Below are 17,057 nucleotides of genomic sequence, written 5' to 3'. Positions count from 1 at the left end.
GTATGAAAAATAGTTTGTATGAAAAAACATCACCCAGATTGCAGGCGCTCTGCTGAAATCCTTTATTTTCATTCGCTGACAGGCCAGTTACAATACAAACCTCAAACTTAAGATGTCACCCGATTTTTATGACATTAAAAGGGGGCTCGTTTGAAGGAGTCGTCCCTGACGTCCAATCAAATAGGTGCGGTGCTGCTTTCGTGGCCCAAAGCAACCTTTGCAATAAAACGATGTGAAACCAAAATGGCTGACGTTAACATTAATACTGAACTGAGATTCTCCTGTCATGAACCAAACTTTCAGCCTTACCAGCCAAAACATCTCCTTTAGCGTTAGCCTGCTAATATTTTACCTTTACTCCAGGAGGGGGCGCTGTTAAAAGGATTCTGAATAAAAGTTTGTTTGTCGGCCGTGTCAATAAAAAGTCACAAAGAACTAAACAACCAAATCTCTGCTGGAAGGAACACTTCTTTCTGTTGGGATTCTCCAATTTAAAAAAAAACAAACGGAAAATTTAGCGACTGTTGCTGTGGTGACGTGTCGTTTTAAGTGCAGTCGTGCAGTTTTAACTGCCGTTCTCCAAAGAACTCGGCCAGGGCTCGGAGCTGCGTCGGCTCAGCGTGGGCCGCCACATGCTCCACGGGTTGTACGTGCCGTTCATCTCGCCGGAAGCCGGTGGCGACGGGGCGGGGCTGCCGCTGACCAGGTCGTTCAAGGTGGGCGAATTGGCGGCCACAGGAAACGGGTGCAGGGAGGACTCTGTGGTCGTGGACCAGATGGAGCTGCCGAAGGTGGTGGTGGCGGACCAGGGGTTGTGTCCGTTCCCTAGGAGTGACTGAGACACAAGACAAAAGACGTGAGCGCCTGCCGGATGTTTGAAGGCGCTGCTGCTGCTGCTGCTGCACGTGATGGCTCTTACTGAGGTGGGGGCGGTGGGAGAGCTGGAGCTGCTGGGCCAGGAGGAGTGCAGAGGGTCGGCGCTGGGCGTGTCCCAAATGGACGACGGCACCGCGGTGAAGTCGGGCCAGCTCTGCTGAGGCTCCCATGGCTTCTGGAGGTTCATCCCGCTGAACACTGGAAAAGATGACATTGTCACATGAAAGTCTGCCGCGCAAGAAGCCGCTTGCCGTCGGCCGTGCGGATCACCAACCCGTTAGGTTGAAGGAGTTGCTAGACCCGAAAGCGGAGAAGGAGTTGCTCGAGTGGAAGGAGTCGATGGGACTCCACAACCCTGAGCTGCAATACACAGAGAGAGAGAGAGAGATGAAGGCAGTGTCATGTGACGCTGGAGGGTGCTCATCACTTGGTACCTGTCTGAGCTGTCACTCTCCACCGATGTCATCGGAGCCAGACTCCTTGCTTGGCTCTCACTTCTGCCGGGTCCAGACCCACCTGGTGGAATAGCAGACATACTTTTACATTTGCATCGTTCAAACAGAATTCACTGCCCATGAATGTTGAGAAATAACGCCTATCAGTAAATGACACCACAACGCATGCCCCCTAGTGGCTCGCATCTAAACTGCACTGCTTAAGTCCTTGCATGCCGTCTTGTTGGGAAAAAAAACATCTCAACTTTGTCGCATAAATCCTTAATTCTCCAAATGAATAATCTTGGTAACTTTTCCTCTCATAATATTATGACTATATTCCCATAATATTTTGACTTTAATCCCATATGACTTCCCACCACAACCTAATTTTCCCAAAATAACCAAAAAAAAAATGTTTTCCTTTAATATTTCAACTGTACTCTACTAGCATTAAAAATGAATGATTTTTCCTCACAATATTATGAATTTATTCTCGTAAAAGTGCACCTTTTCTCTCGTTAGATTTTCATCCATCCATCCATTTTCTAGACCACTTGTCCTCATTGGGTTCGCGGGGTCGTTAGATTTCCATTTGCTCTTAATATTTTGACTTTAGTAAAATTACCGCTTTTTTTGTTGCCGTTTTTACATTTCCCACGTATTTCCACTTTCTTTGTTCCCATAATATTTTGACTTTATTCTCGTAACACTAACTTTTTCCGCAACTTAATTTTCCAAAAACGTCAACTTAATTATTGTGTTTTGTTTCTCACATTACGACTTGTACAAGAAATATTGTCTCTTCAGTGTTTCAACTTTATGCTACTAAAATGACAAAAACATTTTTTCCTCATTATACAAAGTTATTCTCGTAAAATTATAACTTTTTTCTCTTAATATTTTGACTGTATTATTGAAAATGACTGCTAATTTTTTAATTTTGCTTTTAGAATTTAGACTGTATCGCTGGCCAATTAAAAAAAAACAGTGCCACAAATGGCCCCCTTTGGACACCCCCCTGACAAACTTTATTTAACAACAGAACAAGAAGTTACTGACTGGTGCGTGATGCTTTCAATGTCTGCTTGAAATGTTAGTTTATGAAAATATCCGGTATTTGATTGGACGTTTAGTATGCGCTAAGTCAAACTCCACATCTCAGGCATTGCTAATCAAATAGTGCACCAAAAATAAGAGTAATGTTGCTGATGCTTGAATTCTTGTGTCTATTCAATCTTTTTATCGTGCAGGTGCGTCCCTACCTGGACTCTTGTCGTAACCGGCGGCCACGGCGGCAAAGGTGGGGTTGCCGTTTTTGCCAGGGAGTGGACCGGGGGAGGACACTTTGTTCCCTGGAGCTTTGGTCTGGTGGACATCGCTGCAAAAGAACGTGGATGTGTTTAGGATCCAGGTCAGAGTGCATAGTGGCGCACATATTTGACACTGCAACAACCTCACGGCGCACCGTCAAACAAGACCTTGAATGACAATATTAGTCACAAATATGCATATTGAAGCAAATTTTACGTATTTTTGGCCTAAATTAAGCATTTCATTCAGAAAATGCATTGAAAGACGCAATGTGATACATCATATTCTACACTGGTCAGCAGGTGTCAGTAATGAGTAATGATTAAGAGACCAAAGACACCGCTGGTACAACTGTCCAGAACCCGGAACAATCAATTATTATGTCCTATATTTCTCTTATTATGTCCACTATATTGAGTAATAGGAGTATAAAGGTAACTATGCCGTTGTTATTTCATTTGTAGAGGGTTTTAATCATGTTAAACGTAGGTGGTAAACATGTTTTCTATGCTCGAACTATGAAAATACAGTGGAACCTTGGTTAGCGGCATTAATTCATTCCAGAAGGTCAGACTCTAACCGGAACAGACACTAATTCAATACATTTTTCCCATTTGTTTAAAAAAATGTTTACCGTAATTTCGGTATAAAAGTAGCTACGTCTTTCTCATGCTTTGAACCCTGCAGCTTGTACAGTGATGCAGCAAATTTATGACTAAAACTACATTTCCCATGATGCTTAGAGTACAGCTTCGGGAAGTAGTGAAGTGGACGCTAATATCACGTTTGGAGGTGTTGTGCAGCGACCGTGTCCTCATCTGCCGTATCTAATGTACATTGGATCAAGTGTAGAATTACTGCAGCTTCTGTTTGGACTGCTAGTAACAGTTTGATTTAATGTAGGTTGACTGGTCATGCCTGGAAAGTGGCTCGCATAGATGATCATATAAAAGGCGAGTTTTAGCTTGGCATGAGTTTGTACACTGTGCTCACGTTATGTTCAATAAACAGAGCCAGCATGTCCGATCCAAAAGAGTACAAGTTTGTGAGTTTTTGTCTTGTCAAATAGTGAGTTTAGACGCTCCGCAACTTGGGACTACTGCTTGATCACAAGGACAGCTCAAGCTAAAGGGCTAATTTGCCTCGAGAAAAAAGACGCCGAGAGCAACAATAAAAGGGGGAGAGAGACTGACAAAAGTCTGATGAAGGAATGAGGAGGCTGTTAAATTGTGAAGAGGAGGACTTTAGTAGTTTTAGTTCCCAGGAGGAGGATGAAGACAGCAACGAATGACTTCTCTAGTAGGCTACTGTTTAGCCGTATTACACACAGTTTGGCAGTGTTTCGCCATATTATACGCACTGTTCGGTACTGTTAACTAGCCACTTTACATGCATTGTTCGGCAGTGTTTAACTATCCCTATTACACGCACTGTTTGGAAATAGCAACATTACACACAGAGTTTGGCACTGTTTAACTAGCAGTTTTACACGCACTGTTCGGCAGTGTTTAGCCGTTTTGCACGCACTATTCGGCAGCACGCACTAACTTGCCATATTACACCCACTGGATAAAAGCATTTATTTAATCAAAGTTGAAAAAAAATCTTTGTGTACTAAATATCCCATGTTACGACGTAGATACCTGTGGTTAAAGACAGGTGCGGCCTGTTTATGTACAAATATTTCTCTTTAAACTTAGTGGGTGTGGCTAATATACCAGTCCAGAAATGTAGGTATTTCTACATAAATATCTGTATGTTGGGCACCCCTGAATGATGTGAAATTCATGCGGCACACCTGATGAATGACTGCTCTAGGTGGTGTGGAGGTGCGGACCTGTTGCTGTTGAGGACACTGCTGTAGCTTCCTCGGGACAACAAGCTGGGGGAGATGGGCGGTGGGGAGCAAGCCCCTGCTGTGGATGAACGTTTTAGGAAAGGGTCTGCGTTCAATGTTTGGAGGGAGATCTGCTGAAGACTATCTGCTGCTGTGGGTGTGAAAAAAATAATAAATCAGGTGTATGGAGAGGAGTGGCACGAGGCATTCACATTCACTCGGGCGCTTACCGACGCTGTGTGAGGCCACGGGCAAGTCCCACTCTGGTAGGCCAAAGTCCTTCTCGCCTTCAGAGCTGCTGCTGTGACCGAGCTCCTGCACCAAGCTGCTGGATAACAGTTTGGCCAGAAGGGAGGAGCGCCCCTCTTCCAGCTTGCTGTCGACTACGGCAGGCAAACGTGTCAAGAAATAAACATGTCTTGTGTACAACGGTGACAATAAACTCACATCTGGGTTTCTGCTGCTGCCGCGTCTTTGGGACAGGGGTGAGGGGGTGAAGAGCTTTGGACGCTGCAAAGCTCTTCCGCTGTTTGTTCTCCAGTGGTGTAACATATGGGAGCTCCAGGGAACTGCCAAGAAAAGCATAATAAGGACCCGAGCACCAACACATTTTTTACTAACAAATATACACACCTGGACTTTTCTACTTGGTTCTCCTTCTTTGTGGATCCCGCTTTCTTACTTTTAGGTTTAATAATAAAATTTGATGGCTCTTTTGCTTCTTTCCCTGTCCTTCCTTTCTTTTTCGCTGGTTCCTGGCAGGAATGAGAGGCGGAGAGTTTTACAGACACAACAATCACGCATTCGCCACCTTCAGCGCCATTTGTGGATAATGGCTCTCACTGTGGTTCGCTGGAGTCCCAAAGCTTTAGAAATGTCTTTATAACCTTTTCCAGACTGATATATCTCGGAGAAAACCCATTCATTTGAATGTTGGTACTGTCGTCCCTCATTTATAGCGATTAACTGGTTCCAGACCTGACCACAATAGGTACATTTTTGTGATATAGGATTCACTGTTAACAAATGGAATATTTTTGTTGTTAGAGCACAGAAAACCTGTTCATGACTTTCTAATAGGGCGGGGCAATATATCAATATTTTTAAAGTATCCATATTTCTTTTAAGCACGATATGAAAAACAATTTGCGTGTTTTTTTTGTGTGTTTTTTTTTGACAACCCACCACGTTTTCACCTGCCACCCCAAACACGGTTTAGCAAAGCATCGGTTCAAGTATGCTGCGTGTGGACTGTTATGGCGAGCGGCCTCGCTGCCGCACGTACAAGGGTCTTCACAGCCTATAAACTTTGCATGGACACACCCACAAATGTTACTCAGATTGAAGTGACAGAAGTCCGCCATCTGCTGGTGTAAAATTAACTACATGAGGCACCATATTTGCAGAAATGGCTTGTTAACAGCAATGTTGCTTGTTGAAAGTTTGCAACTTTGGCACTTAAAGGGCTATACTCTATTCTTTTTAGGGGCGTATTCATGGTTATATGGATAGCTTACCGCAGGGGTAGCACACTGTCAAGATGTCTTTTTCATGTCCCACTGGACAAACTGGCCCCTGCCTCCCTCCTTTGCTCATCCAATCAGCAGTCAGAACAGTGTGGATGCATTAGATTAGCAGTGAGTCGGATATTTCCAACTTTTCGAAAGCGCACATTTACTCTTCTTCTGTGTTAATTATTATTATTCTTTTTAAATTCTTGGCGTGGGAGCCAAAACAAGGAGGCTGAAGGAAGAGCCGCACTGCTCCAGTGGGTAGCCAACCACCGGCCTAAATGAATCATTTTCAAGCATAAAAATGGCTGAATAACTGGTCACTAGTTGTTGTAATGTGAGATCGTGAGAGTCGCTGAAACAATAGGCTTTTAATGCAGGTTTGAATGATGTCACAACAGGCCCAATAATCCCTAACACGGGCTACTTTTGTGGCCGTAACTCACGCCAAGCTAAAACTCAACTCTGAACCCCCAACACTTCAGTGTCCACACCTCCTCTGGACTCCCCTACCACCGGAACACACATGAGCACAAGTTTTATTTTCGCTCCTTTTGTCTACTATATTGGGTATAAGCAGTGTAAAAGTGACTATAGGGGTGTTATTTTATATAGAGAGCTCCAATTATGTTAAAAAGCGCATTTAGTTTGTAAACAGTTTTTTTATGCTCTTAACTGCTAAAATATTCCATTTATAAAGAAGGAATCCTACTTCGCAGAAATTCATTTATCACGGTTGGGTCTACAGCCAATTAACCGGATAAACGAGGGATTACTTATTTCTAGCATTTTTGGATTATGCAGTGGGCCAAGAAAAAAATGAGCCAAGAGCTATTAATGGCCCCCTGGGCCACAAGTTGGACACCCCTGACATGAAGTAAAAGAAATCTGGCACCATATTTCTCCTTCCCATGCTGGAAAGGACCATTGTGTGTCTGTATTGTGTCTAACGACCATCAGCTATCCTACCGCTGTGCTTTGCAACAAAAACGGTTCTTTTTGTATGTAAATGTGTATCATATAGAAGACACGAACTGTAGACAATGTGAAGCAGCAGTACCTCTTTAACGCTGGTCTCCATGTCCGGATTGGACGTCTCTGTGGTCGTGGAGGAGCTGTCGTCGTTGTCGGCCAAATGGTCTTTCAGCTCATTGCCCTGAGTCTTGCTTGTGGATTTCTTCTCCTTCTCCTCCTTCTTCCTCTGAGCTTTTGTTTTGCCTCGCACCTTCCCTTTGGATTCTAACGCTGCAGAAACATGGGACACAAAATGGACACAAAAGGTTCCTTTAGGGATTTTGGTCTGGTCTGGTCTGGTCTGGGATGACAAAATCAGATATATTGCACCTTTGTTCTGAAGTGACTGAGAGCTCTGCTCCGCACCAAGGGAGTCTGGACGGTCCAGGTCGCTGTCCATGGCTCCGACCAAGTTGGCGTACTCTGCGTCGTCAGAACACACGGTTCTGTTTGGCAACAACGCAGCTAAACTTTGACCGTGGAGATCCGGTTTGGTGCTGCGAGCCTTGCGGTTGGTCAGCTGACAGGCCGGCGGAGGACCTTCTTGGGGTGAAGCGCTACCTCCTCTGGTCAGCTGGGAGGAAGAGCCAATCCTGGGCCGCTTATCTTGGCTGTCCGAGTCCGACATGGTTCGGGTGTTACCCTGTCGGGCTGCGTGGCGCGCCGCTCCGTTGCTGGACACGTATAACCCTCTGGAGTTCTGGGATGAGTCACTGTAATGTACAAGACACCACCGCAGCTTTGACATCATTTGTCATCCATTTTTGCATCCAAATTGCAAATGCAGTCGCATTATGATACTGTACAGCCTGTGTTCCCAAAATCTGGTTGGGGGTACGTGAATAAAAATTTGTAATTTAGTACTTAGTGCACCTGAACAATGCATGTCAACAGCCTGCACAGCGCAGAAGAAAGTAGAAGAAAGTTCATTGTTCTGTGTGATTTTCAAATAAGTTTGATGATATTGTACATTAAGAGTGTTTAATCTTCAAGATTTCATTTCTATTGGGGGTTAAGTGTTTTTTGTGTTGTGTTTTTAATTTTATGCGCTGTATGGGTTTGTCATGTGTTTTCTGCGATGCACTCGTTATGTTAGAAAGCCCACAATTTTGCATGTTCATCATCGCGGCTACTTATGTTCGGCGGTTCTTGAACGCACCATAGTTGTGAGCAGTGTGAGGCATATTGAGATTTGGGGTGCGTGACTTTCACTGACGCTGCACACAGACTTGTGTTTCCTAGTTTTCCTTTCACTTAGTCAAAGGTGCCGTTTAATGTTGTTAGCTCTGTGCTGAGCACGAGTGTGCATTGTTGTTTGGTGCATAAGCTCATGCTATTTGAGTGTCCTTTGCGGTTCCAATTTCACAACTTCACTCTATCACGGGTTTTCAAAAATATATTAGTACATCATGTTGTTTGGTGGTTGAATACGGCCTATTATGAGAAAAAATATGCATTTTGAAGCAAATTTTACATATTTCTGCCTAAATTAAGCATTTTCAATCATAAATGCACTAAAACATACTGCATAAGGCCAGTCCAGGTTGTACCCCGCATAACGCTCGGAGTCAGCTGGGATAGGTTCCAGCACATTGAGGATAAGTGGCATAGAAAACGGATGGACATACTGCATAAGGCAGGGGAACCTCTGATATTTCGTGAAGCACCACGAGTAGATATGCTAAGAAGTTATGTATGTTTCAAGAAAAAACAGCATCTCCGCTTTGTGGTATTGTGAAAAAGCCTATTAGTATCAACGTTGCTCTTTGCTCTTTTGTCCCCCATTTCTGCTGTTTTTTCCTAACATTCTTCTTGTAAATTTTGACTTTATTATTTTATGAATAACTTTTGCCCCCAAAATTACAAATTCATTTTGTGCTGCTTCACATAATATTCTGACTTATTTTTTCTTTAATAGGTCAACTCTAGGGCTGCACGGTGGTCTAGTGGTTAGCATGTTGGCCACACAGTCAGCAGATTGGGAAGACCTGGGTTTGAAACTCCGTTGGGCATTTCTGTGTGGAGTTTGCATGTTCTCCCCGTGTGTGTGTGGGTTTTCTCCGGGTACTCCGCATTCCTCCCACATTCCAAAAACATGCATGTTAGGTTAATTGGAGACTCTAAATTGTCCATAGGTATGAATGTGAGTGTGAATGCTTGTTTGTCTATATGTGCCCTGCCATTGGCTGGCCACCAGTCCAGGGTGTACCCCGCCTTTCCCATAGTATTACTATTAAAACATTCTCTTTTTTCTTTAATACTTTCTAAATTTTCTTTAATAATTTTTTTCTTGAATATTTCAACTTTATGCTACTAAAATGACGGTATTTTTAATCATCATAATATTAATATACAAAATATAGTCATAATATTATGTTATTCTGGTAAAATGAAACCTTCTCATTAGATTACAACATTTTTCTCTTAATATACTAACTTTATTCATGTAAAATTACTACAGATTTTTACATTTTCTTGTTAAATTATATTTTTAGAAAGTGCCGAGGGCCAAAAAAAAAATAAAAATACTTGGCTGTACTTTGGACACCCCTGGTGTAAGGCATTCAGAAGACGATGTAAATTTGTAGTATTCTACACTGGTCAGTATTTCAGAAACAAGCATAGCGCAGCTAACTTGTCAGCCTGTGCATGCATTACTACAAAATCGTCAAACTAACGCCTGTGGCATATGTGGCTATTTCAATTGCATTATTTACGCAAGCGCTCGTACTTTGAAGGCCGGAAGTGTGTTGCGTGTGTCTGTTGACAGTTGAGACGACGAGCTGGGTGTAAGAATAAACGTGCCTCTCCTCGTGTCCTCTCGCCGGGGAAATACTTACCCACATCACCAAGTTGCCCACTCCTCACAATGACAGTATTTCATTCACATGATGTCAATTTCCGCCTGATTCCGCATTTAACAGTAGATTTCTTCTTTATTGGTCAATTCTCCGATTCTGTTAAGGCAGAAACCATAGGACCCGAGTAATATTCAAAGAGACAAATGCCAGACATTTCGCTGGGCTTTTATTGTCGAATAATTCCTACTAAAAACGCGGGCTACTGCTTCTGCAGCAACCCGGACCAAGCTAAAACTCAACTCTGAACCTCCAACATCGCCTCCTGTCCGCCCACAACTCTGCTCACTTAGGGAACACATTTATAGCAACACACACCGGCACAAGTCTTATTTATGTCTAAACGGCTTATTTACTCTTAGTATGTCTACTATATCGGGTAATATGAATGTAAAAGTGACAAAAGAAGTGTTATTTCATATCTATAGGACTTTAAAAAAAAAACTTATTTAGAAGGTGGTAATCGGGTTTTCTATGCCCTAAATACAAAAATATTCCGGTAATGAATAAGGAATCCAATTCGCTTCAGTCACTGGAACAATTAACCACAATAAACGAGGGATTACTGTAATTAAGCTTTGTTTTCATTTCTATACATTAGTCCCTTTGTGATTACTTCCATTGTTTTACCAATTATTCTTTGGCAGCAAAAGAGCATCACAGTTCACCACATCTTACCAGTTTGTCAATTGTTATAAATCATGTTTTAAAACAGCTAATACAGCACATACGAGCCAGTGAATTTTGCAGCCAACTGGTGCATGTCTTGGTGTATGTGCAACCATTGCATGAAGGGACTGTGAAAAGTTTGGGAACCACTGCTGTACAGTAGGTGTACTAAATCAGATGCAGGTGTACATAATGTTGGCGCCAATGAGTGCTTTAGCTAAACATGTGGCTAGTTAGTACGCCTTGCACTCACTTCGAATCACTGTGCAGTTGCACAATGTCCCTGAGATTAAATGGCCTCCCCGTCTCCAAGGTGCAGCTGGGTTCTACAGACACGCGCCTCTTGAAGGGCTCCCAGATGCTTTGAGCTTCCAAATATGCGGTGCCGATCACCAACAGAAACATGCAACTGGGGAAGCAACACGTAAGAAAAAGGAACGCAAAAGTCAGCCACTCAAGGTCTCGCATCATCCTCACAGGGGCTCTCACCTCATGATGGCAGACACGATGATGTAGAGATCCAGCTCCCAGCTCGGCCGGGGAAGCGCCTCTGCGCACGTCGCTAGCATGTGGTAGGGCAGGGAGGCGTTGAGGACAAAGACAAACTCCGAGCCGCCGCATGTCACCAGCTTGAGCTCGCGGATCACCCGAGAGGAGGTGAAATCTGGCGTAAACCTGGAAAACGAAGGGGGAGCCTTACTAAACTGCGTCACGTGTGGAGATAGGCAGGTCGCAGTCACGCCGCTTACAGTATGACGAGGTCTTTCGACGCATTTGGCTGGAGTGTAAACCCTTCACAGTTGAGGACCTTGAATCCGAACGCTTTGCACGCTTGTCCGTTAATCTCCATTGAGCGGACGGTGATGGGGAGCAGGCCCATGTTCTCCACGCGGAACGTTCTCTTCATGGTGAAGTTTGGTTCGTGCACTCTTGTCTCTGCAGTAAAAGGAGATCAGTTAGTTGGGATGAGAGCACGACGCTTCAACTGTTATGCAGAATGCAAGACTGACGGGACGAAGGAAATACTACTTCAACCAAGCAAACAAATATGCAAAATGTGTCTTGACTGCCAGAGGTCCTCAGAATGAAGCTCATTTGCCTTCATCATTTTTTCCCCAAGCATTTTACCAATAGACAACATGCATACATAGACATGGGTGATAGAGCTAAACCTCATATATTCAGTATATCTAATAAATACAGCGCTCACTCTTGCATCGCGGCCCTGTCTACCACTGTCTTACTAAATCTGGGATTTTCAAAAAATTTTTTGGATCGTGGAAAAATTCACTATTTTGCAAAAATGTTCAACCTCCCACGCGTTTCAGACCAGTTAGTGTGGCTTGAGAAGGGGAAGAAGGAGGAGCGATCAGTGTTGCCAACTTGATATCGATTGTGGCGAGCTTGAGTCGCACAGGAGCTTGCTGAAGGAATTATCGTAATCCTTCGCAACTTCAAATTTTGTGGCTTTACACTCACGTTTTTTTCAAAAATATATTAATTGATAAATCATCCTGTTTCCTGGTTAAATATGGCCTATTAGTAAAGAAAAAATATTCACATTTAAGCAAATATGATGTCTAAATGACGTTATGATATGTAGTATTCTATACTGGTCACGCGGTAGTAATGTTACTATAATGTTCGGTGAGACACACAAGCATCAAACTTGATCGTAGGATCAACAAGCTTTTATTGTAGGTTTGAATGATCTCACAGCAGGCACAAGAATCCACTGACTTTTAGTCGTAAATGTTTTATTTGCTCTTATGAGTATGAGCTAATGAGTATAAAAGGTCACTAAAGGTGTTATTTCATGTCTAGAGGGCTTAAAAACACATTTAGAAGGTCATAAACAAGTTTTCCATGTTCTACTAATGAAAATATTCAATTTAGAGTAACGAATCCTACTTAGTCGACATTCACTTATGACAGTCGGGTCTGGAAGCAATTAACCGCAATAAACGAGGGATTACTGGACTCATTTGCAACACTCAGCAAATATGCAACAACAATAACAAACACATGTGGAACACACCATGCAACCTTTATCTACTGCACCACACGGACATCTCTAGACACATTCTCAAAAAGGTGACTCGTGGCAAATCAGTTGACTTTGTTCTTGTCTTCGTTGGACACTTTTGGAGACTTGACATAAAAGCACATATCACTCATCTCAACAAACTGTTGTGGGCCCCTCCACCATCTAAAAGCATCTAAAACCTCACTTGTGACAAAAAAAATTAAATGGCACAAAGAAGCAACAGAAGAAAGTTAATTTGTATTTTTTTAGTCGGCCATAAAGCACACGTGTCATGGCCAATTATGCAAATTGGATGATGACGTTACATGCTCCACCATGCCCCTTTGACCCATTACCACAAATACATCGCAGTCCTGTTGGAAACACTGGACTCCACTTGGGCGTATATGTGAAGTATTGCTGTTGATGGTGTGTAGAGCCAAAGCAACGTGTGTGTGCGTTTGTAAACGTGTTTGTTTGAGACTACAGTGACAGAACTGAGCATTTTTGTTGGCGTGTTAAGGTTGGCAATAAAGGTTGGCAATAAAAAAACAAAAAAACGTCAAGACTGTGTGCCTGTTGAGGACCCATACTGGGTTTAAAGTACTTTCTATTCCGTTATTACTGCATTTCCTATACATGTACAGTGCATTTATGTTTTTGTAGAAGCTTTCTTTGCTTTTAAATATGTTTACAAGCAATGTTTTTTTTTAGATGTTTTAAGGAAAACTGCACTTTTTTTGGAATTTTGCCTACCATCCACAACCCTTATGAGACATGAACACACGTCTTTCTCTTTTCTGTGCGTTGCAAATATATAAAAACAGGTAAAAAGAGACAGCTCATTACTGCATGTAATGGGAAAGACTTATTCCGCCCATAAAGCCTTCTGCAAAAACCTCCAAAAAGTCCCAACAACGCTGCATTTACATAATGTGACCTGCGTATTAACCAAGCCACAGCGACATTGTTATTTATTGTTATCAACATTGCTACGCCGAAGAACTACGTTAGCTTCGGCATACACTCGCTCACAGTGCGTCAGTGGCTTGCTCGCTATGCCTCAGGCCACTAACAAAAGTGGCTTCATATTGGAGCTGCCGCCACTGCTGCTGTGTTTTTGTTTTGAGTTTGGAAAAGTTAACGCTATGTATAGCGTTCCTTTCCTTTGTCGTTCCTATGTGAAATCAATGTGCACAGGAAGGAAGTTCCACTAATGCTTAAAATGACCAAGCTATGGCAAAATACTGTAAGAAGTAAATGTTATCATGAATGTGCCCATTACTACATGGTTACAGCATGGATATAAAACCAAGAAACCTTGTTGGAGGTGTTTTAATAGTGGGCTTTCTAAGCAAAATATGTGCGTCCCATTATGTGCACTAATAAGCTGCCTCTTTGTAGCTGTTTTTCTATCTTTAGAAGGCACAGAAAAGAGATTATGTGTGTTCATGTCTAACATAAGGATTGTGGATGACGGGCAAATGTTTTCCTTGAAATGCAGCACAGTGCATTCACAAAGTATTAACAGTGCTTCACTTTTTCCGCATTTTTTTTTTTTAATGTCACAGCCTTATTTTATTCCAAAATGGATTAAATTAATTTTTTCCTAAAAAAATTCTACACACAACACCCCATAAAAAGGTTTTTTGAAATTGTTGCAAATTAAAAATAAAAACCTGAAAAATCACATGTACATAAGTATTCACAGCCTTTGCCGTGAAGCTCAAAGTTGAGCTCAAGTGCAGCTTAATTGGAGTCGATCGGACAAGATTTGGAAAGTCACACACCCGTCTATATAAAAGGTCCCAGGGGTGACAGCGCATGTCAAAGCGCAAACCAGGCATGAAGACAAAGGAATTGTCTGTAGACCTCAGAGACAGGATTGTCTCAAGGCACAAGGCTGTGGAAGGTTACAGAAAAATTTCCAATGAGCACAGTGGCCTCCATCATCCGTAAGTCTAAGAAGTTTGGCTTCCTAGAGCTGGCCGGCCATCTAAGCTCAGGGATCAGGGGAGAAGGGCCTTAGTCCGGGAGATGACCAATAACCCAATGGTCACTCTGTCAGCGCTCCAGCGTTCCTCTGTGGAGAGTGGAGAACCTTTCAGTAGGACAATCATCTCTACAGCAATCCACCAATCAGGCCTGTATGGTAGAGGGGCCAGACGGAAGCCACTCCTTAGTAAGAAGGCACATGGCAGCCCGCCTGGAGTTTGCCAAAAGGCACCTGAAGGACTCCCGCTATGAGACACAAAATTATCTGGTCTTATGAGACAAAAATTTAACTCTGGAGTGAATGCCAGGCATTATGTTTGGAGAAAAAAAAGGCACTGCTTATCACCAGGCCAATACCATCCCAACAGTGAAGCATGCTGGTGGAAGCATCAGGCTGTGGGGATGTTTTTCAGCAACAGGAACTATAGAAGACTAGTCAGGATAGAGGGAAAAATGACTGCAGCGATGTACAGAGACATCCTGGATAAAAACCTGCTCCAGAGCACTCTTGACCTCAGACTGAGGCGATGGTTCATCTTTCAGCAGGACAATGACCTGAAGCACACAGCCAAGATATCACAGGAATGGCTTCAGAACAACTCGGTGAATGTCCTCGAGTGGCCCAACCAGAGCCCAGACCTGACTCCAATTGAACGTCTTGCAACAATTTAAAAAAAATTTCTTCACATTGTTGTTATGGGGTTTTGTGTGTAGAATTTTAGAACTAGTGTGGTGTAGAACTAGTGTTTAAAGTGGGTGGTAGCAGTTTTGCGGCTTTTCACCTATCTTTGGTGGTTCTGGATCAAATCCTCCACAATTGAGGGAATACTGTATAGATCAGGGGTGTCCAAACTTTTTCCAGCGAGGGCCACATACTGTAAAATGAAAGAATGGATGCAAGGGCCACTTTGATATTTTGCAAAGAAACAACTTTGTGATCGAGGTGAAAAAAAAACGCATATTGGTATGAAATTCGCTCTTTGCTCTTTTGTAACATTTTCCAAATATTTCAACTTTCTTCTCGTAATGACTTTAATTCCATAATATTTTGACTTTATTCAATACTACAATATTGTAAAATTCTCACCAACCAAATTTTTAAAAAATGTTCTCATAATATTACAACTTAAAAAAAATAACAGTGTTTCTTTAATATTTCAACTCAAGGCTACTAAAAATAATTTTCCCTCTTAATATTTTGACTTTATTCTTGTAATATTGTAACTTTTTTCCCCACAACCTATTTTCCCCATTTTTTGTTTTGATTCTCATAATATTACAACTTAAAATAAAACGTCTTTTTTCTTTAAAATTCTCATAATATTACGTTTTTCTCGTAAAATTACGACTCGATATTACAATTTTTTTTCTAATATTTTGACTGTGTAAAATTACTGCAGTTTTTTTTTTTTAATTTTTGCTGTTATTAGTTTTGTTGTTATATCATTTTTTTAAAAGTGTGGGACAATAAAACAACAGCCACCCCCAGGTCACCTTTTGGACACCCCTGTTCTTAGCGGCAAATAAGTCTTGGTGATCTCTCTAGTTACGTCACACTGAATCTTGATGAGCAAACTCACTCTCTGTGCAGTCTTTCAGCAGAGCTTCCGTCACCTTAAACCTCAGCGAGCTGCCTTGACCTGGGGGTTTCCCGGCGACCTTCAGGCTCTCTGTGGTTCCTTGTCCGTGAAGGACGAGGGTGTCGATCACAGTCAGGTTATTTCTGAAAAGCCACACTTTAGAGATGAGCAAACACATGCCTAGGGAAGATTTGGTTTTAAGCCGTGACCATTACCTGACTATGAGCAGGGAGGAGACACTGTGGTTGCGGACCGGCGTGAAGCTTACGTTGAATGACTTGACTTCTCTGGGCATCAAGACCACGTTGTACACAAACGGTTTGGATGATCCCTCGACAAAGCCGCTGCTGCTCTTGCCAGCAGATGTCTGGAAAGCAGACAGAATGGCCCATGAGGAGACAAAGAGCATCCTGCCGTGGCCTCAAGCAAGACCTTCATGACGACTCACCTGTTTTTTGTGGACTTGGAACTCCAAGGTTTTGGTGTCTATGTTGATGTTGGACAGATTTTCTGGTTGCAACCTGGTGAATGAGTCGGAAGGGATCAGTATGTCAATCTTGTACCGTCTTGAGGCAATCGATATGTTTACATTCCAATCGGTTCTCAAAATAGTACAGCAGTTGGGCATTTGTGGGAAAATCTGCCCATTTGCTCTTTTTTATCTTCAAAAAAAGGCATTTTTTAAATGTAGAAATCACATCTATCATTTACAACTAAATGACACCCACGCAGCTCAAAAGAATAGAGGGTCATTAACTCCAACCACTACGTCACTCACGGTGCAATCAACAAACACAGGGCATGCTGGGAAGCCCAAGCGCACACATCCGCAGAAAAGGTGCGCCAGAATAAGATAATGATGCTGTAGGAGAAGAAAATTGTGAACAGCTTAGAATAGGGGTGTCAAGCTCATGGCAGTTGTGGCTGCCCTCGGAGGGCCACT

The 17,057-nt window shown here is 42.6% G+C and overlaps 1 protein-coding gene across 3 annotated transcripts in view; it reads right to left on the bottom strand.

Annotated features, from left to right (window-relative positions):
• Window positions 1–47: 47 nt before the first annotated feature.
• Window positions 48–17,057, bottom strand: part of tmem131 (transmembrane protein 131) — a 54,833-nt gene continuing 37,823 nt past the window's right edge. The window contains exons 25-41 of one of the 3 annotated variants that reach the window (XM_054788561.1): window positions 16,563–16,635; window positions 16,330–16,481; window positions 16,115–16,257; window positions 11,263–11,449; window positions 11,003–11,188; window positions 10,767–10,922; window positions 7,317–7,699; window positions 7,033–7,217; window positions 5,095–5,216; window positions 4,909–5,030; window positions 4,692–4,844; window positions 4,423–4,609; window positions 2,576–2,691; window positions 1,311–1,392; window positions 1,151–1,236; window positions 920–1,074; window positions 48–835 (exon numbers count right to left, since the gene is read on the bottom strand). In XM_054788561.1, coding sequence (XP_054644536.1) covers window positions 566–835; window positions 920–1,074; window positions 1,151–1,236; window positions 1,311–1,392; window positions 2,576–2,691; window positions 4,423–4,609; window positions 4,692–4,844; window positions 4,909–5,030; window positions 5,095–5,216; window positions 7,033–7,217; window positions 7,317–7,699; window positions 10,767–10,922; window positions 11,003–11,188; window positions 11,263–11,449; window positions 16,115–16,257; window positions 16,330–16,481; window positions 16,563–16,635 — 2,758 coding nt within the window. In that variant the 3' untranslated portion in view covers window positions 48–565. Of the gene's footprint in view, window positions 836–919; window positions 1,075–1,150; window positions 1,237–1,310; window positions 1,393–2,575; window positions 2,692–4,422; window positions 4,613–4,691; window positions 4,845–4,908; window positions 5,031–5,094; window positions 5,217–7,032; window positions 7,218–7,316; window positions 7,700–10,766; window positions 10,923–11,002; window positions 11,189–11,262; window positions 11,450–16,114; window positions 16,258–16,329; window positions 16,482–16,562; window positions 16,636–17,057 lie in introns of all 3 variants that reach the window. The other 2 variants (XM_054788560.1, XM_054788562.1) reach the window with 2 other exon arrangements.

Source organism: Dunckerocampus dactyliophorus, chromosome 10 (genome assembly GCF_027744805.1).
Source record: "Dunckerocampus dactyliophorus isolate RoL2022-P2 chromosome 10, RoL_Ddac_1.1, whole genome shotgun sequence".
Lineage (NCBI taxonomy): Eukaryota > Metazoa > Chordata > Actinopteri > Syngnathiformes > Syngnathidae > Dunckerocampus > Dunckerocampus dactyliophorus.
Note: the sequence above shows the minus strand (reverse complement) of the source record. Positions and strands in the feature narration are given on the sequence as shown.